The sequence below is a fragment of the Antechinus flavipes genome, chromosome 6, assembly GCF_016432865.1.
Source record: "Antechinus flavipes isolate AdamAnt ecotype Samford, QLD, Australia chromosome 6, AdamAnt_v2, whole genome shotgun sequence".
Lineage (NCBI taxonomy): Eukaryota > Metazoa > Chordata > Mammalia > Dasyuromorphia > Dasyuridae > Antechinus > Antechinus flavipes.
The window spans coordinates 200,840,304-200,860,577 of record NC_067403.1 but is presented as its reverse complement, the minus strand read 5'-3'; the positions used below and the strand labels follow the sequence as shown (position 1 = coordinate 200,860,577).

Sequence of the window (20,274 nt, the reverse complement as noted above, 5' to 3'; positions counted from 1 at the left end):
AGAGGCTTCATGTCCAGTCGCTACAAGCAGAAGCTCAGATATCAGCACTCACTTAGATGTCCATACAGACATGCACGATACAGGGGCTTTCACGTGCGCTGGCCCCACACTCACTGGCAGACACAAAGCATTCTCTGAGCATCTGTTTGTTTGCCTGCCTGGGATTCCTGGAGAGACACTTGGGAGGTAGAGGATGGGGAAAAGAGGGGGGAGGAAGAGGGGAGGGGGAAGTCAGGGGAAGCTACGTCGTCAAGGCAGTCTCAAAGGGGAAACACTGGTGTATAAATAAGCAGTGGAAAGTCCTGAAACCACAACCAGAGACAGTCTATGCAGCCCAGTGGCCACAGCCAGAGCCAGCTGCAAAGATGCCAGATACTACTTTGACAGCCTGCTTCTTCTGCCTCCTTGCTTTCACCTCTGCCTGCTACTTCCAGAACTGTCCAAGGGGAGGCAAGCGCGCTCTGTCCAACACAGAACTCCGGCAGGTATGGTCAACCCGGTCAGGGCCCTGTGAATGGGAGGGTGCGTGAACACTGGGGCTCCTTAGGACTAAGGAGGGATAGATTTAGAGTTGGAGAGCCTGGCTAGCCTCTCAAGGGCTCTGCAAAAGTGCAAGCAAGGACTAAGGGGACTCACAGATGGCTGCTCAGTGAAGCAAGGATGGGGTCGAGGGAAACTAGGCAATTCAGAGTAAGAAGCCTTATGTAAAGAGACTGGAGAGAAAGCATAAGAGAGGAAAGGAAAGTACCTGGGATGCAAAAGGAGAAGCATAAAGATAGAGGGGGAGGTAGAGAGGCAGGCAGAAAAACAGAAAGGGGTTAAGAGCAGAAAAAGGAGCAGAATGAGGCTGGCAGAGAGCAGATTGGGCAGAGAAATAGTCATCTGGAAGGGAGAGGAAGAAGAGAGCAGAGAGATAGCGTGAGAGAGGGAGAATAGACAAAGGAGAAATGGGAGAGAGAAAGGATCCAAGGAGAGACAGACAGAGTTAGAAAGACAGAGAAAGAAAGAGACAGGGGCAGTTACAGAAAAGCAAGAGAAAGAAGCCTTCAAAGAGAAGCAGAGACAGGCAAACGAAAGCAGGGAAAGAATAAGAAGGAAGCAACATGATGCAAGGAGATATTGCAAGAAGAAAAATAATCCAAAGACCGGAAGTGCCAAGGCAGGAAAGGCAGAAAAGTTGGTGTTGAACTGCCCAGTGCCAAGATAGAGCAGTGGAATGGGTTCTAGGGTCTAGTAATAATCTCAGAGGAATACTCTTTCCCAGAGAGGCAGCTTTTTGGGCTGTCCTGGGTTTCTGCTTGCAAAATATAGCCCTAGGGTGGTAGCTGCCCTCTCAGAAACCCTCTATTCTCCATAGGTTGGGGCCAGTTAGTCAGGATTTGGCAGCCTCCTCCCATCTGGACCCATAAGTCACTTTCTGAGCACCAGCGTGATTTCTGTGGGTCCTCAGATGAACAAAGCAGGAGACTGAGAAGGGAGCCAATGTATTCTTAGAGTTATTCAAAGAAGGCAGTGTCAGTTCTCATTGTAATTTTGCTCCCTGCAAAGATCTCCTTCAAAGATTGCTGGATTTCCTTCAAGGTATCTGCGATCTCCTTGGGAGATCTGTGGGACTCACTCCAACAGTGCATATTACATGAATTAAATATGGCCTCCCAATAGATCTTCCATAGAACTTTATCCAGTGGGGTGGGTTTTTTCCTTTAACTCCTTTAGGGGGATATCAGTGAAAATTGAGAGAAATCTTTCCCTACTACCTGTGCTGTAAGTAAAAGGCTAGTATACTTCCTTTTCTGCTAGATATCTCAACTTGTTACAAGCTACTGCATGTCCCGCCCTTTCCCTCAGTTTTTAGGGGAACTGGAAAATGTTTTTTGAGCTTCTATCCCAAAATTTTTAGTTACCTCTCAAGAGTTTCATTGGCATATTCAGTCTCTCGAGGCAGCTTGGTCTTCTTTCTAAATTGTTTTTCTTGGTTTTCCCCTGGTCTTCTTTCTAAATTATCATACGGAGGAAGGGACTGGTTCTATCTTTATGTTCCCTAAGAAGTGAAAATTGTTTGCTCCAGGACCCTGGGCAGCAACCTAACTAAGCAACTATTCCTTTAGGGGGCAAAGTTCAGGATGGAGGGAGTGGAGGGAGGCAGAAAAGAGGAGTGAGCTGTTCAATCTCAGGCTAAGAAATAAGCCTAGACAGGCAGGCTTTCCTGAGCAGAATGGAGGCTCACTGACCAAGTGAACACACGGTACTCCAAACCAGAGACCAAGCAACTGAGCAGGGCAGACACAACCCACAATAACAAGCAGAGTCTCTAGGAGAGAATAGAGGGAAAGGGGTAAAAGGAAGAGAAGAAAGATGAGAAGGAGTGGAGAAGAGGGGAGAAAGAGAGGAAAAAGTAAGTTAAATGAATAGGAGGAGGGCAGATAGTTAAAGCAGGGAAAAGGGAGGAGAGAAGCAAAAAAGAGAAACAGGGGAGAAGGAGACTGACAAAAAAGGTGAGGAGCAAGGGATTTAAGAAGGTGTGCTTGGAGTAGAGGACACTGAAGGTCCAAGTCAGGAAGCAAGTGGTTGGGGGACTCAGGTTGTCACTATTGGCCCAAAGCAGACTTTAGGTTCCAGGCTCTAAAACCCTCTAACTCTTTCTATTTCCAGTATTGCAGTCCCTGGGTATATTGTTTCCCTGGTTATAGTTTTTTTTTTTCATTTTGTGGCAGATTGTAATAAGTCATCCCTCAGAGTAGTAGCCAAGGGCGGCTCCTTGTGGGAACTTTTTCATTCTAGCCTGTGTTCTCCCTGTCCTCAGGACCCCTGACACTCAGGCTCTCTCCCCTCCTCACAGTGCCTCCCATGTGGTCCCGGAAGCAAAGGACGTTGCTTTGGACCAAACATCTGCTGTGAGGAGGAATTGGGCTGCTACATGGGCACTTCTGAGAGCTTGAGGTGCCAGGAAGAAAACTACCTGCTCTCCCCGTGCCAGTCTGGACAGAAACCCTGCGGGAATGGCGGTCGCTGCGCGGCTCCGGAAATCTGCTGCAATGCTGGTAAGGAGCACATGGGGAGTGAGGATTTTCTGCAAGAAGCAACACAAAGGGAGAGGGAGGTGGGAAATATGGAGGCAACATATAGAGAAACCGAGTGGCATGTGAGGGACTATGTGATGAATGGAGAGACTGGCCAGGGCACATGGGGCAGAGCATATGCACTAGCACCGAATAGGAAGGGAACTGGTAGCAGTGCTGGGTGGGAGCTGGTTTGAGGGAGAGCAGAACATTTTCTCAGTTCTTCTCCTGGGTCCAGCTTAATTAGCATAATCACACAATTTTCATGTTTTTTTATTTTCTATGTCCAGTCTTGCAGTCACTCTGTATATTGTTTTCCTGGTTTTTTCCTTTTTTTCATTCTGTAGAGGTTTCTAATGTCACCCCTTATAAGCTTCTCTGAATTCTTCATGTTTATAATTTCTTATGCTCAGTGACACTGCATTCCATTCAAATATTACAGGTTTTGGGATATTCCTCTCACCTTGTGCTCCAACTGGGGAGGTGCTGTTAGAATGAGAATTGCATGGGGACGGGAATTTTGCTTTTTAATTTTTTAGATTAGACATGTTCATTCATTTTTTACATATTTCCAAATGAGTCATGCTGAGAGAGAAAAATCCAAGCAAAAACCACACACACACACACACACACACACACACACACACACACACACACCCCTCCCCACCCCCCCATCCCCCACCTCCCAAAAAAGATGAAAATAGTAGGCTTCAATTCACATTCAGTCTCCATAGTTCTCTCTCTGGATGCAGATGGCACTTTGCACAGAAAATTTACTGGAAATGTCTTGTATCACTGAATGGCTGAGAGCAGCTAAGTCTATCATAGTTGATCATTACATAATCTGTTACTGTGTGCAATGATCTCCTGGTTCTGCTCACTTCACCCAGCATCCATTCATGTAAGTCTCTCCAGGCTTTTTAGCCTGCTCATCATTTCTTATAGAAATATTCCATGACATTCATACACCATAACTTATCCAGCCATCCCCCAGCTGATGGGCATCCACTCAGTTTCCAGTTCCTTGCCACTACAAAAAGAACTGCTATAAACATTTTTGTACATATGGTCTTTTTTCCTTCTTTTAAGATCTCTTTGGGATACAGATCCAGTAGTGGCACTGACTGGGTGGGCATTGGGAACTATAGTCCTCTGGGACAGCACAAGGAGGAGAAGATGCAGATCCAGAAGCTCCAAAGCTCTGAGCTGGGGCACTTGGTCCTAAGTGTAATCAGAACATGTCAAGTGAGCCCTATCCAGACACTCCTCCTTAGATGGGGAACAGCTCTCTTCAGATCACTTTCTCTGTCTCCTTGCTGGTGGGGACCATCTCCCTTGGAGCATGCAACATTCTAGGATTTAAACTAACTTGGATTCCCCATTTCTAATTGCACAGAAAGCTGCATGGTGGAACCAGCCTGCCGAGAGGAAGCAGGCAGTCGGAGAAGAGCAAGAGCCAGTGAGAAGAGCAATGGAACCCTGGATGGACCCGCCAGTGCCTTCCTCCTTCGTCTGGTACAGCTGGCTGGCCAACAGATGGGTGAGCTGCAGCCACAACCTCAAGAAGAGCAAGTTGCCTATTGATGGTTCCTGTTCTTCACATGACTTCCCCTGTTTCCTATCTTTCCTGCAAATATAAATAAAGATCCTTCACTTGCACTGGGCTCCCTGGCTCTGTCTTTCATCGAGGGTCAGGGTAGGGCAGGGAAAAGATCTGGGCTCCTCTTAATTGGAGGACTTCGGGCAGAGGATGAGTGATTGATTGGCATTCCAGATTGTAGAAATTTTGGACCAGATATGGGTTGGACTTGCAGGTCCCTTCTAGGTCTATGAATCTGTGTTGCTTTGCAGGATCACCTTACTTCTCCACCTCTGGAATTCCTCCTCAATTTCTCAGAATACATCTATCACCCAAAATCTGGAATCCATCATCCATTATTCCCTTCCTTCTAGTAGTCACACATGGTTGTCACTAGGATAAACCCCTCTGCGATATCATTCACTCCCATTTTTATTAGCAGGAGTTCATTCCCACAATTGTTCTTGGTCCCTCCTGCCTCTTCTTTTTCTCTTCCACCACCAGTTCCATTCCTTTAATCTTTTGGCCTACCTATTTATTGTTACTGCTTCATTGACAAACTTCCAGAAAAAAGTATCTTTGACACTTCCTCATCATTCATTTTCCTCAGTCCTTTTGCAATCTATCTTTTGTATCCACCACTTTACTCCCAGAGATCGCCCATGACCTCTTAGTTGCCATATCCAGTCTTCATTGTTGAGCTCTCAACCTCCTTGAACTTCCTGCAGGAGGAGCATTTAGGATTGTTGTCCACAATCCCTCCTGGATGTTTGTATCTCTCTCCATCTTAGGCACCTAGTTTACTTCCTTATTTCCAAACAGCCAGCTTCTATTCCCATTTCATCCTTCCTCTGACGCCTTAAGGAGAATGTTCTCCGAGAGTCTGGGGTCTATACTTTCCTCCTCGGCAATGGCATTCGCTCCCAAGGTTTTAGCTATGAGTTCTGTGCAGATGATTCACAAATCTCGTTATCCAGCCCTGATCTCTCCAGGGCATCTCCAACTGCCCTTTAATTTGCTCCCCGTGCCTTTATGATTTCTGCCAGCATCTCCCCCATTTACCACGTCTCTCAAGTTTGTAATCCTAGAACTTCTTTATAACTCATGTCTCACATCCACTTATTTAATGTTACTCATTTCATCTCTGAACCACATCTCGTCTATCCCGTCCTCTCCCTTCCCACTAATAGCACCTTACTACAGCCTCTCATCCCCATCTTTTAGACTGTTGCCACAAACTCTTACTAAGCCTTTCTGCCTACACTGCCATCTGTTGCAATTCACCCTCCACACGACTGCCAGAAAAATCTCTGCAGGATGTTATATAGAGGAGGCATTTAGATGTCTATTAAATCGAGCTGAATTTTCTTCTCTAACCCAACGTGCTCAGTGTTTTCTGCTAATAATAAAGGAGTTAGGGACCGGGCCTCTGCTTTCATTGGTATAGGGAGGCCCCCAGATAAAAAAACTCCTTCTGCCAATATAGATTGCCACATTTTTTGGCAGCTTCATATGTTAGAGAGTTTCTTACTAGGATGGCAGAAAGTAGGTATTGACCCACCTAATACCATATACCAAGATAAGGTCGAAATGGGCTCATGATTTAGACATAAAGAATGATATTATAAACAAATTAGAAAAGCAAAGGATAGTTTACCACTCAGATTTGTGGAGAAGGAAGGGATTTGTGGCCAAAGAAAAGCTGGTATTCATATTGCGCACAAAATAGATAATTTTGATTATATTAAGTTAAAAAGGTTTTGTATAAGCAAAATTAATGCAGACAAGATCAGAAGGGAAGCAATAAACTGGGAAAGCATTTTTACATTCAAAGGTTCTGATAAAGATCTCATTTCTAAAACATATAGACAATTCACTCAAATTTATAAGAATTCAAGCCTTTTTCCAATAGATAAGTGGTTAAAAGATATAAACAGACAATTTTCAGATGAAGAAATTAAAACCTTTTCTAGTCATATGTAAAGGTTCTCTAAATCACTATTGATCAGAGAAACGCAAATTAAGACACCTTTAAGGTACCACTCCCTACCTCTCAGACTGGCTAAGATGACAGGAAAAGATAATGATGACTGTTGGAGAGGATGTGGAAAAACTAGGACTCTGAAACATTGTTGGTGGAACTGTGAACTGATTCAACCATTCTGAAGAGCAATTTGGAACTGTGTCCAAAGTGCTTTCAAACTGTGCATACCCTTTGATCTAGCAGAGTTTCTATTGGGATTATATCCCCAAGAAATCATAGAAAGGGGCAAAGGACCCCCATATGCAAAAATGTTTGTGGCAGCCTTCTTCGTAGTGGCAAGAAACTGGAAAGTGGTTGGTGGCCATCAGTTAGAAAGTGGCTAAATAAGTTATGGTGTATGAATGTTATGGAATATTATTGTTCTATAAGAAATGATGAGCAGGATGATTTTAGAGAGGCCTGGAGAGACTTACATGAACTGATGCTGAGTGAAGTGAGCAGAACATCTGGAGATCACTGTACACGACAACAAGTTTATATGATGATCAATTCTGACGGAAGTAGCTCTCTGCAACAATGAGATGGTTCAGACCACTTCCAATGATCTTATGATGAAGAGAGTCCATCCAGAGAGAGGACTGTGGGAACTGAGTGTCATCACAACATAGCATTTTCACTCTTTTTGTTGTTCTTTGTTTGCATTTTGTTTTCTTTCTCATTTTTTCTTTTTGATCTGATTTCTTGTGCAGCAAGATAAGATATGTATGCGTTTATTGGATTTAACTTTTTTTTTTTTTTTTTACCATGTTCAACATATATTGGAGTATTTGCCAGCTGGAGGTGGAGGTATGGGGAAGGAGAGGAAAAATTGGAACACAAAGTTTCACAAGGGTTAATGTGGAAGAATTATCCATGCATTATATTTTGAAAATAAAAGGCTCCAATTAAAAAAATTTAAAATAAAATAGATAGTTTCTTGAGGACATTAAGAGGATTTTCAGGGTTCATACTCTGCAATGTATATTAGAGGAGCACTTAAATCCAGGGTTTCTTGTTTCAAGGCCAGTTCTCAATCCACTAGATTACACTGGAGTAGGAGAAGGAGAAAGAGGAGAAAAAGAAGAAAAGAAGAAGCAATAGTAATAACTGCAGAGGGTCACAGTCAGTGGGGGAACTCTGGATAAGGTATAAGACCCTTCAGCTCAGAGAGAAACTGCTGACAATGTCTGGTTCAGCTCCCCTAAAGACTGTGGGCCTTCCTGAGAAGTCAGGGGACAGTGACAACCTGTGTTGTGACAGAAGCAGAGTGATACTAGATGGCAAACTATGTACAATAGCAAGTTGTTTATGGGGTCCCAAGTGTGCATGTTGTTTTTGTTACATTATATAAAGGGGAAAGCCCTTGAAATAAACAGACTCTATTTTCCCACCATCCTTGGGAGTCCTCATCACTTATCCACTAGGAAGTATATTTTAATCACCCTTGAGTGGGGACTCTAGAAAGCAACGGTATGTTTTGTCACCCCAACTTGGGGCTCTAGAAAGCAGGACACAACAAATAACAGTAACAGTAGCAGTAGCAACAACAGTAGCAATAGCAGTAGTAATAGTAGCAACATTGGAAGTAACAGCAGTAATTGTAGCAGTAACAGTATCAGCAATAGTGGCAGCAGCATCAGAAGGAGCATCAGTAGTAACAATAATGATGCAGCAGCAGCAGGAATAGCAATCCTGGTAGAGGCAGCAGCAAAAATAGCAGCAGCAGCAGTAGTAGCAATATTGGTAGTATCATGGAGCAGTGGGTAGAGCACCAGCCTTGGAGTCAGGAGGACACGAGTTCAAATCTGCCCTCAGACACTTGACACTTCCTAGCTGTGTGACCCTGGGCAAGTCACTTAACCCCAATTGCCTCAGCAAAAATAAATAAATAAATAAATAAATATCTCAATAGTAGCAATAGCAGCTGTAGCAGTAGTAATGATAATACTGACTACACACACACACACACACATCCCTTTAAGGTTTAGAATTTCACATATATTATTCCATTTTGTCCTCACAACATCCTTGTGTGTGGACATCATAAGGAAGCTGTGGCAAGTTAAATGATTTGCTTCTGCTTGTGCAATTAAACAGTGTCAGAGGTCAGACTTACCCTCTCCTTTCTGTCCTCTCCCCTCCCCCTCTTTTCTACCCTTCCATATCATGGTCAGCACTCGGGGTTCCTCCTTCCCAAGAGGATACAGGAGTGAGGTGCTTTGGGCAGGAGGGATCCTTCTCTGGAGGCTTGAGCTTGGGCAGTCTGGGGATGGAGCAGGCTGGGCCTGCCAGGAAGGTGCACTTTGCAGGTTTCAACAGAACTGGAGAAAAGAGCAGGGTGGGGAATGGGAAGGGTGAGGGGGCTTTCCACAGGATCTTTCCCAGTGGATTCTCCTTATTCCCTCAATTTGGTGAGACAGTCAGAGAGGCAGAGACTAACAGAGACAGAGAGAGACATACAAAGAGAAACACTTACAGAGAAACAGAGACAGAGAACAGACACACACACACACACACAAACAGAGAGAGACAGAGACAAAGACGGAATCAGAGAGCAGAAGGAAATTAGAATTCTTTCCTCAAAGAAGAAGATTCACAAAGAAGTTTTTAAACTCCACAGGCAAGAATGGTTGTCAGTTAACCATGATTTCCCACTTGCAGAAGGACTAAGTATCTTTAAAGGAAAGGACACCATCAAAGACCCTGCTCTCCTTGTGTCCTGGAACTTTATGTTCTTTATTTTCCTTTTAAATCCTCAAGTCCATGAGAACAAAGAAGCCTCTTAAGCTCAAAATGAATCTGTGGTTCCCAGCTTCCTTCCTCCAAGGTAAAGCTTACTGCTCAATTAAGAATTAGAGTTCTCAGGGAGTCTATCACTACCTCCTGACCCTTTGCCTCTCTTCCTTAATCTTGCTCTTCTCCATATCTCTTAGTCCTCCTCACTAATTTGCTCTTTTTTTTTTTTTTTTTTTTTGGCACTGTGGCTCATGGTCTCTCTATTCCTTCTCTGACCACCAATCCTTCTTGTACCATTTTCCTTGTTCTTCTCTTGTCCTCCATCCCTTCAATTTGCTGTTCCTTTGATCCCCTCTTCAGTTTCTCTATTTCTCTGTCCTCTTTGTCTTTTTATTTTTTGCTATCCTTGGTCCCTGTACTCCTGGATGATTCCTTTGCCCTTCCCCTTTATCTCCTATGTTCTTTGCTTCTCTGTCCCATCTCTTTCTTCCCTCTGTCTACTTTATCCCCTCCCTATCTTCTTCTATCTCCTACATCCCTTCACTTTTGTTCCAGTTTTTCCTCTCCAGTATCTCTTTCTCCTCTTTGTTATTGTGCTTCCTGTCTCCCCATATCCACTGCAAATCTTTCCCATCATTTTCTTTGTCCTCTCTGTTCTACTTTTTCCCTTCCTAGTGCCTTTCCTTCCCCCCCACCCCATCTCACTGAGGGAAGGAGAGCAGAAGAAAGTAAGGAAAGGGATGCTTCCAAAGACTTTATAAAGGACTGACTGAGATGAAGGTGGAGCAGGAGCATGAATATAGTTGTGACAGAGGACCAGGCAGGCTTAGCCTCAACCTGCCCCCATCAGTGCTGGCCCTGCTGTCTGGAAGCCTTGGTTATTGAGTTTGCTTCTAAAAACTACCCCCTTTCTCTTCCCTCCTTAGTGCCTCCCAGTTCAGATTGATTATCAGCAAACAGGTATTTTTTTTCCTTTTTTAAAGATATATTTTATTTATTTTGTGAAATAATTTTTCCCAATTACAGGTAAAAAATTTTAATAGTCATTTTTAAGACTGGAGTTCCAAGTTCTCTTATTCCTTCTCTATACCTTGAGTTGGCAAGCAATATAAAGTCACGCAAAAGATATTTTCTTATTGGTTATGTTGAAAACGAAAATGCACGCAAAACAAAAATAAATAAAATTAAAAAATGCTTCAGTCAGTACCCAGAGTTCATCAATTTTCTCTCTGAAGATCATATTTTTCATCATGCATATTGGAATTGTCTTGGATTCTTGTGTTGATGAGAGTAGCCAAGTCTTTTGCAGTTGATCATTGTACGATATTCTTGTTACTGTGCACAATGTTCTTCTCGTTTTGTTTACTTCATTTTTCATCAGTTCATGTAAGAATTTCCAGGTTTTTCTGAAATCCTCCTATTCATTATTTTTTATGGCACAATGGCATTCCATCACAACCATATTCCACAATTTGTTTAATCATTCCCCACTTTATAAGCATCATCTCAATTTCCAATTCTTTGTCATTAAAAAAGTTACTATAAATATTTTTGTACATATAGATACTTTTCCTTTGATTTCTTTGGGATCCAGACCTAGTGGTGGTATTGCTGGGTCAAAGAATAATTGTTCTTCTAAATGCTGAATCAGTGAAGCTCCTGATTATTGAACCAATAGTGCATTAGTGTCCCTATTTTTTCATATTCCTTCCAACATTTATCATTTTTCTTTTCTGTCATGTTAACCAATCTGTTAGGAGAAAGATGATACCTCAAAGTTATTATTTGTATTTCCCTAATTAATAATAACTTAGAGCACATTTTCATGTGATTTTATATATATCTGTGATTTCTTCTGAAAATTTCCTGTTTATGTTCTTTGACCATTTATTGAAGTAGAATGGCTCATGTTTTTAATAGATTTGGCTTAGTTTCCTATATACCTGAGAAACGAGGCTCTTATTAGAGAAAATGAAGTCTAAGAAGACTGGAAAGATAGGAAAGGGGTATTTTATGAAGTGCTTAAGATCTAAACAGAGAATTTTATATTATCGTGGAGATATAAGGGAGTCACTTAAATTTATTGAAATCAATTTAGTGCAAGGATAGTGGCGGTAAGGTCAGACCTTAACTTTAGGAAGATGACTTTGATAGCTAGTTGGAGAATAGATTGAAGGAGTGAGAGAAAGGTAGAAAGGGCTTGCTTATGGGCACTGAGTGACTTACTAGCCACTGTTAGTATCTAACAGGGCTGGGATTGGACAGGAGATCTCCCTACTCCTGGTCCAATGTTCTCTCTCTTTCTCTCTGTGTGTTTCTCTCCCCCTTCTCTGTCACACACGCACATACACAAACACATCAACACACTTGAAGTTAAGTGATTGCTCAGGGTCATGCAGCTAGATTTGAACTCAGGTCCTCAGGACTTCAGGGTCACTTTGCTACCTAGCTTGCCCTGATCCAATGCTGTGGTCCTTCACTGTGTTACTGCTTGAATTAAGGTCTTCCTATTATTACTCTGAAATTGTCATCTGCACCTTCCACCCCTTGTTCCTGATTCTGCCCTCTGTGCTGGTGGAAGCCCACAGTTCTCCTGTACCTTGATTTCCCAATCCCTGGGAAGCCTCTTCCTGGGGAAGGCAGCCTCTGATAAAGGGGAGGGCACTAAGGACTGGGGTTCTGGAGCCCACTTTGTGGGAGCCTCTTCCCTCTCTGGGCCTTGGCTTCTGCTTTCCCAGGAGATGGAGCAGGCCGTTTCTTGCTCTGAATGGGGAAGCCTGGGACCAGCTCTTCTCCACCTGGAAACAGACCAAGAGGAGCGAGTCTTGGGTGGAGGGGGGAGGAGCGGAGTAAATGCCAAGGACTGCTGGCCTGCAGAGCCCAGGGTTAATTGGGAGTTCATTGGGGGCACCCGGTACAGCTCCAGCCTAATGAGGGCAGCGCCCCAGTTCTGGCTCCGAGCTTGGCCCTGAGCTGACAAGCTGACCCCGTGCCCCAGCCCGAGCGGACTAAGTGCGGGGGCACCGGGGGCACTCACGCCCCGCTGACCGGGCGTGAGCCTCCAAGCGCCTGCCACGTTAGGTCCCGGACTCCGGGGCATAAATAGGCCTGGCTCCGGCCCCGGTGCGCAGAGCCCTCAGGGAGATCAGCCTCTGGGACCCAGCGCTCAGCCTACCCGCTCCCGCTTGCGCTCCAGCCCAGGTCCACCTCCGGTCCGCTTCCCCATGGGCAGCCCCGGCTCCCGACAGGGCCTCGCGGCCCGCGCCCGTCCGGGCCTCGCCTGCTGCTATCTCCTAGCTCTCTTGGCTCTGGCCTCCGCCTGCTACATCCAGAACTGCCCCATCGGCGGGAAGCGCTCGGCGCCGGACATGGACGTGCGTGAGGTGAGACTCGGCGCGGGTGGGAGCCCACAGGCCGCCTGTCTCCTCTCCACGTGGGCGGGCCTTTGGGTGCGGGGCGCGACGGCCACAGGAGGCCCCCTCTAAAGCGAGCTCCCAGGGCTGGCGGGCCCCGCAGCTGGCCCGGATGCCCCATGCTTGGCTCCCTTTGTGCTGACTCCTATCCCCTCCCTCCCCCCAACTTCGGACTCGCCCTCTCCAGGCTCCGTCCTCCTGACAATAAGGAGGAGCAGAACAGGGGGGAGCTCCGACCTTGGCCTTGGCCTTGGCTGCTCCCCTGCGCTGCAATGCAGCCTCCCTGCAGGAGGAGAGTCCGCCCCACCCTGGGCCTTAAGTGCTCCCCCTCCAGGGGGGAATCGGGCTCGGAGATGCTGTCCAGGGTCCTGCCCCGGACGCTCAGCCGTGTCTCCCACTCTTGCAGTGCCTCCCCTGCGGCCCCGGAAGCAAAGGGCGCTGCTTCGGCCCCAGCATCTGCTGCGGGGAAGAGCTAGGCTGTTACGTGGGCACCGCCGAGAGCCTGAGGTGCCAGGAAGAGCGCTACCTGCCCTCCCCGTGCCAGTCTGGCCAGAAACCCTGCGGGAGCGGAGGATTCTGTGCGGCCGCCGGGATCTGCTGCAGCAGCGGTGAGGGACCAGCATTCCTGGCTCCTTGATTCCTGTGGGAGAGAGTGAGGGACTCCTTCAAGTCCTGGCCTGGGAGCCGAGACAGCCCTTCCTATGCCAAAGGACCTTTTCCTGCCCTGGCTTCTTTCCCTCCTTTCCTAAGTAAAGTGGCACAGTGGATAGAGTGCGGGGTCTGGAGTCAAGAAGACTCTACCTGAGTCCAAATCAGACTTCAGACTCTGCCTGTGTGACTCCTGTTTGCCTCAGTGTCCCCTCTATAAAATGAGCAGGAGAAGGAAATGGCTAACTCCTTCAATATTTTTGCCAAGAAAACCCCAGTTTGGGTCTTAGAGAGTTGACACTATTGAACAATTACCCCTTTCCAGGGTTTAGGGGCTGGGGAAGGAAGAGGCCATGGTTGCTCCCATCTAATTGAAATACCTACCTTCTCTCTTTCTGCAGATGGTTGTGGAATGGATTCTGCCTGTGATCAAGAATCTATCTTTTCCTAGGCCTGGAAGATCCAGATAGATGGAGCAGCTCCTTTCTTCTCCTCCTCCCTTCTGGTGAGAGGAAGGAGTGTGTGTGAGCCTCATTCTGTTTTGTTTAGGAAATTGTTCTGTCCCACTTGCCAAATCCCTTTCTTCCTGCAGTAAAATGGATAAAAAGGATATATAAACCAGCTACTATTTAACAATGTCTTGATGTCTTTTATTTTTATATCGCCTTCATTTCATTGTGGTCTCAGAAATCTGGGTTCAATCCTGACTCTGACACATGCTGTGTGATACTAGGCAAGCCAGGATCTCTTGGACCTCTAAGCAGCTTTCTAACTCCACATTGCAGAAAATGTGAAGACTTACATTGGAAAAGAGTGTCTCCTTATCTTGGATTTCCTATCCCAATGAAATCATGAGTTCAATTCTGGATAGATTTTTTTCCACTTCTTCCTAGAGAGTTATTTCCAGTTACAAAGAATAAGAAAGTGAGAGAAAAAATAATGCAGGTCAGCAAAGCCAACCGAATATATTTCTCTGACAGTATTTTAAATGTCCCACACTCACAATCATTTCCTTTCCTTCTCTCTGTAAAGATCAGAAGAAAGTGGTTCATTATGTTATCTCTTTATCAATTGCCCTATACTTAAAAAAATCAGTTATGTGCTTCTTATGTGCTAAGCACTGGAAAGACAAATATAAAGAAATCACAAAATGACTGATAATATTCTGTAGCATCTCAAATTCTTTGTTTTTTGGGGGGAGGGGTGCTGAGGCAATTGGGGTTAAGTGACTTGCTAAGGGTCACACAGCATCTTAAATTCTAATATGAAAACGAGCACATAAAGAAAGTGGAAGCCTCTGGTAGAGGAGGAGGAGAGGTACCTGGATCGGAGGCATGATGGAGATGAGTATCCAAAAGAGTGCAACCCAGTGAAAAGTTAAAAGACAGCTACCTTGATGCCCTCTTTAAGTGGAGATTCTGGCAGTAGCCCTTCACATTTAATAAGAAGGAGGAGTCTCAGAAGCAGAGGTTATTTCTAAAGTGGAAAGTCCTGTTCTACCATGATCTTAAAAGATAAAGAGGCTTTTGGGGAATGTTAGAGAAGTCCTGATGAATGCAGCCTGATGGGACATGAAGGGAAAGCCAATGAGAGGTTAAGTGGTTGGCAACATGTAATTTAGTCTTCCTACTTCATAATGTGAATTTCCTTTTATGTTAGTATCACATGTTCCCATCCTGTCTATCCTTCCTCTCACCAGAAGGGAGGGGGAGAAGAATGGAGCTGCTCCATTCTATCTGGATCTTCCAGGGCTAGGAAAAAATAGGTTCTTGATCACAGGCAGAATCCATTCCACAACTGTCCAAATTTCTGTCCAAATCTTCCCAGCTTTTCTAACTCTTTTGAAGATATCACATCCTACCTTGACCTATGTTTGAAACTTTAGATTTATTACACACACACACAAAACACACAAACACACACACACACACAATTAGTTGCCAAGTTTCAGCCATTCTGCTTTCACATCTCTTGAATCCCTTTTGCTCTCCTCATGCTACAACCACCATAGTTCTAGACCTCACCTTAACAATAACCTCTTCATTGGTCTTCTTGACTCCGGTCTGACCCATTCTCTCTGTACCTGTCAAAGTGTGAAAGTCCTAAACAAGGACATGGTTGATTCAGTAGCAGGGACAGTGACTTTTAATCACCTCCAACACCAAGTGCAAACTCTTTGTATTTAAAGCTTTTGCAACCTATCCCCAACCTACATTTCTAGACTTAATATATAGCAATCCTCTTCACCCACTCTATGCTCCAGACAAACTGGCCTTCTGTTCCCCACACATGCCATTTGTGTCCATCTTTGTGGCTTTTCACAAGTTGTCTCCCATGGAATATGCTGTGTCCTCACCTCTGCCCGTCCTAGAATCCCAAAGTTCCTTTCAAGTACTTTTGACATGAGAGTTGTGTGGTTGAGGAGCAAGGAAGAGAGAGAAAGAGAATAAGCATTTATTTGGTGCCTACTGTATGCCAGGCACTTTCCTATATTCTTTACCAAATAATATGTCATCTGACCCTCACAATAATGCTGGGAGGTAGATGTTATTATTATCTCCATTTTACTGATGAGGAAACTGAAATAGATCAATCACACAGCTGGTAAGTAGGATTTGAACTCAAAGCCAGTTTCTTGAGAGTGGGGATTGTTTCATTTTTGAATCTGTGTCCCAATAGCTGGCACACAGTGGTCTAGTACCAAAGGATCATAGAGTCAAGTTGGAATAATTGTAGCTACTGTTCTCACTATGCTATCTCAGTAACTGTTGTTGTTAAGAGCTAATTGTATCCACTGGCTTATTGTTAACTGGAAACACACTGATGGGGGTATCCCTCATAAAGACTACATAGTAACAGCTCTCTGAGGAAATGTGCCAGAAAGGATGGCAGCAATCTTTAAAACTTTAAACCTTTAAAATCCTTCCTGATAGGCTTTTTTTCCCCTCCTTCTTGATCCTATTTTTATTCTGCAGCAAAATAACTGTATAAATATGTATACATATATAGGATTTAACATATGTTAGACTACCTGCCATGTAAGAGAGGGGGCGGGAAGGAGGAATACTTTGGAACAGAAGGCTTTGCAAAGGTCAATGTTGAAAAATTACCTATGCATGTGTTTTGTAAATAAAAAACTTTAATAAATTTTTTTTAAATCTTCCTGATATAGTCCCATTCTCTCTTTTCATACAAATTACTTCTCTGTAAAGGTATACTCTGATTCATACTTTATTCTTCTCAGAGGAGATATGTGGAGAAATCCCTTCCTGTTGGAATCTTTACAAACTGTTAAGTCATTAGAGTTGATAGAGACAATAATTATCTAATTTAGCACTGTTCAGTATCATTGATCTGATCTTACAAGGAGATGTTTTGGGCCAGAACCTGAAACAAGGTACTAAATAGAATTGATTGATACAATGCTTGTGTTCACATTTTTAGAGAGCTCATATAAGCAAGAAGTATTTAAGTACTCATTGGAGTTGGCAAGTATGGGAGATTCATAAAGTAAATTTTGTAACTTTGTGAATTCACACCTCCCTTAAAGCTCTTAGGACCAGAGAGGACTCTGAGAGGAAACCCATAATCCTATTCTCTCACATCCCACAATTCCTCTCTCGAAAAAGGAGCATAAATAGAGCTTCAGTGAGCCCAGTCAGGAGAGTTCAACTGAAGATTGAGAAGGAAGCATCAGTTCAGTTGAGGAGAAGCACTCTCTCGGAGGCGCAACCAGATTCATCTTCATCTCACACCACTGTGGTGGCTGGGCTCCTGCACTTCCCCCACTGGGACCAAGCTGGTCTGAAAAGCTCTCCAGAAAGCTAGCCGAGCCCCAAGTGAAGGAGACAAGAGATCCATTCCATCTTTGTGCTGGCTGGAGGCTGAAGAAAGCAAAGGCAAAAGCAAAAGACAAAACTGCAAGAGCTCTTAGAACCAAGCAGAGAAACAGGCCTCAACTAACCAAGCTATTTTGGAAGGAGAAAATAAACGTTTGCATTTTTACCAGGTGGCTCCATTTGGGGTGATTATTCCTCTTAACTGAAACTAAGGCTGCCTCCAGAAAACCTCCCCAAGAAAGCTGCTTTCTTCCAGAGAGAATTATTATTTTAAAGAAGAAAAACACCACACCTTCCTATACTTGCTGACACATCTTGGGGAAATGATCAGAGTCTGGATCACTTTGCTTACAAAGAAAATAGAGAGGATAGTCCAACCTCTCCCTCACTCCCATTTTTTCCTGCCGTCAGTGGCTTTTCCCGTGTAAGTAAAATAAGTCAGAAATTGTTGCGCTCGTTTCCCTCCTGGACCACTTACATGCATTACCAAATGGACTCTCTAGGTTGCAGTGACCAGCTGAGGCATTTCTATTAAGTGTGGACGTATCCCTCATGTTCCCTGCAGAAATTCCAGCTGGAGAACGGGTCAAGACAGAGACAAAACAAGACCGTGACGCCCCAGGCAGCCCAAACCATCCCTTTATTAAGGCTTGAAGTTTCTCAAACAAACAGACAAATAGACAAGAAACTATTTGTTCACACAAAAGAAGTGCCAGCTCCCCTCCCAGCTCCCCCACCCTCCCCAGGACTGGATGCCACTCTGTTCCTGGGAGAGTTGGCTCCTGTGCCATCCAGAGGCCATGTGCTTAGGAACTTCTGCCAAACTTGGCCCCCTGAGAACTCCAGCTCTTTTCTCACTTTGCAGGAAGGGGCTGGTGGGCAGGGAAAGAGGAAGGGAGGGACTGGGAGAAGGGTCTGGTTGCTTTTGGCTTCCCAGGTAACCCAAGGGAAAACTTCCCTAGACAGATACCTGCAGCAGAGGGATGGATCCTGGAAGGAAGGACCACAGCTAAGGAGGGTTTGACTCCCAGGATCAGACAAAACCGACCCTGTGTGCCTGGGCTGGAGAGTGATGGGGAGGGAGTGAGGGGGGAGCATGGCCACAGGATTTCACCAATTCCTGTCCTGGAAGCATATGGCTTGGGTATCTTATTACTGGGTTACCGGGTATTCTATTATTAGTTTTCTTTCTCTGTTTTTGCTTTTCCTGGTTTAGGTGTCAGTACCATACTTATATCATGAAACAAATGTGATAAAACTCTTATTTTGCTTAATTTTCCAGATAGTTTATATAATATTGGAATTAATTGTTCTTTAAATATTTGATAGAATTCACTTGCAAATCTATCTGATCTTGGGGATTATCTTCCTTAGAGAGTTCAATCATGGTTTGTTATTCAAGCATTTTATTTCCTTTTCTGTTAATATATATAAAATTTGTAAATATACATTTTACTTAGATTGTTAGATTTATTGGCAATCAGTTGGGAAAATAGCTCCTAATAATTGCTTTCATTTCATCTTCTTTGTGATGCTTTCATTCTTTTCATTTCTCATACTCATAATTAAATTCTCTTCTTTTTTAAAATCAAATTTGATAATGGCTTTCATAATTGTTTTTGCTAAGGCAATTGAGGTTAAGGGATTTTGCCCAGGGTCACACATATAGGAAGTGTTAACTGTCTGAGGTCAAATTTGAACTCAGGTCCTCCTGACTTCAGGGCTGGTGCTCTATCCATTGTACCAGCTAGCTGCTCCTTATAATTTTTTTTAATATCAATATTATTTCTTTTTAAAAATAAAATCCTTTTAGAGCTGTTCTAGGAATTCTTGTTTGACTTATGTCCAATTCACGATTATTTTTTCCTTGGAGGCTTTGCTTGTTGCTGTTTTGACATAGATCTTGTCTTCTTAGTTTGTGTCTTGCTCTTCCCTGTTCTCATAGTAGCTTTTTATACTCAAATTCTTTTTTATTGTTTGCTTATTTTCCAGTCTACTTTTTTTGAGATTTTGTTGGAATCTTTACAAACTGCTAACTCATTAGAGTTGATGTTTTGGACAGAAAGATGGAAATAAAGCTTTTACAAAAATAGAGCAAGGTCCCAATGAACCTTTTGCAGATTTTGTGGGACGTTTGCAAACAACTATAATAAGAACCATTGGAGATAATGCTGCCACAGAAATAATGACTAGACATTTGGCTAAGGAAAATGCCAATGAGGTTTGCAAAAGAATTATATGGGGGCTAGACAAAGATGCTCCTTTAGAGGAGATCATAAGACGCTGTGCCACAGTGGGCACAAATGCTTATTATACCCAAACTATGATGAATATGGGAAGATAGGGTCCCCCTTGGCAAGGGACTTCTAGAGAAACTCGTAGATGTTTTCAGTGTGGAAAAGTTGGACATTTGAAAGCTCATTGTAGATATGGAGACAGAGTGACAAGACAGGGTGAGAGAAAACCCAAAACCCCATGTCCAAAATGTAACCAAGGTTTTCATTGGGCCTCTGAATGTAGACTGACCCAGAGAAGTGAGAGGCAGGGCCCAGCTCCAAAGTATCAATCAAAGGACAGATGGGGCATGATAGCAGCTGAGGTTACACCCACAGAGACTTTAGAAATTCAGAACTCTGATGTCATCAACCAACAGAAAAGCAATCAGGATTACAATTGGGGAGAATACAGGCCTTTTAAGACAACAAGGCAATATCCAGTGCAAACAGCTCCAATGTAATTACCAGATGATGAAGAGAAATGCCAAAAGTGGTAATAGAAGGGATTAGATAGGTTAACTGGTTGGGGAAGAGGGTCTGCTTCTATTTCCACAGGTGGAGAAGGAATCAGATGGCTGACAATGAGACTGTCAAAAGCACTTTAAAATCTTCAGCTTTCAGTTCCTGAAAAACCAGCAACAATCATTGGATTTCCTGAGATGAAATAGAAAAAGAGAAAAACTTTACAACAAAGGAGATTT

General features: G+C 43.9%; 2 protein-coding genes across 2 annotated transcripts; both read left to right on the top strand.

Annotated features, from left to right (window-relative positions):
- Positions 1-299: 299 nt before the first annotated feature.
- Positions 300-4,723, top strand: LOC127540810 (vasopressin-neurophysin 2-like). Its single transcript, XM_051965676.1, has 3 exons — positions 300-485; positions 2,840-3,041; positions 4,456-4,723. Exons 1-3 carry the CDS (start codon positions 366-368, stop codon positions 4,641-4,643), a joined length of 510 nt encoding a protein of 169 aa, XP_051821636.1. The 5' UTR covers positions 300-365; the 3' UTR covers positions 4,644-4,723.
- A 7,793-nt stretch (positions 4,724-12,516) lies between these two features.
- On the top strand, positions 12,517-14,094 carry LOC127540809 (oxytocin-neurophysin 1-like). Its single transcript, XM_051965675.1, has 3 exons — positions 12,517-12,780; positions 13,217-13,418; positions 13,860-14,094. The coding sequence occupies exons 1-3, from the start codon at positions 12,622-12,624 to the stop codon at positions 13,907-13,909; spliced, it is 411 nt and encodes a 136-aa protein (XP_051821635.1). The 5' UTR covers positions 12,517-12,621; the 3' UTR covers positions 13,910-14,094.
- The last annotated feature ends 6,180 nt before the right edge of the window (positions 14,095-20,274 follow it).

Coding starts and splice junctions, on each gene's coding strand:
- LOC127540810 (XM_051965676.1), top strand. CDS start 366: ATGCCAGATACTACTTTGACAGCCTGCTTCTTCTGCCTCCTTGCTTTC. Junction 486..2,839: donor CCAACACAGAACTCCGGCAG/GTATGGTCAACC, acceptor CCCTCCTCACAG/TGCCTCCCATGTGGTCCCGG. Junction 3,042..4,455: donor GGAAATCTGCTGCAATGCTG/GTAAGGAGCACA, acceptor CTAATTGCACAG/AAAGCTGCATGGTGGAACCA.
- LOC127540809 (XM_051965675.1), top strand. CDS start 12,622: ATGGGCAGCCCCGGCTCCCGACAGGGCCTCGCGGCCCGCGCCCGTCCG. Junction 12,781..13,216: donor CGGACATGGACGTGCGTGAG/GTGAGACTCGGC, acceptor CCACTCTTGCAG/TGCCTCCCCTGCGGCCCCGG. Junction 13,419..13,859: donor CGGGATCTGCTGCAGCAGCG/GTGAGGGACCAG, acceptor CTCTTTCTGCAG/ATGGTTGTGGAATGGATTCT.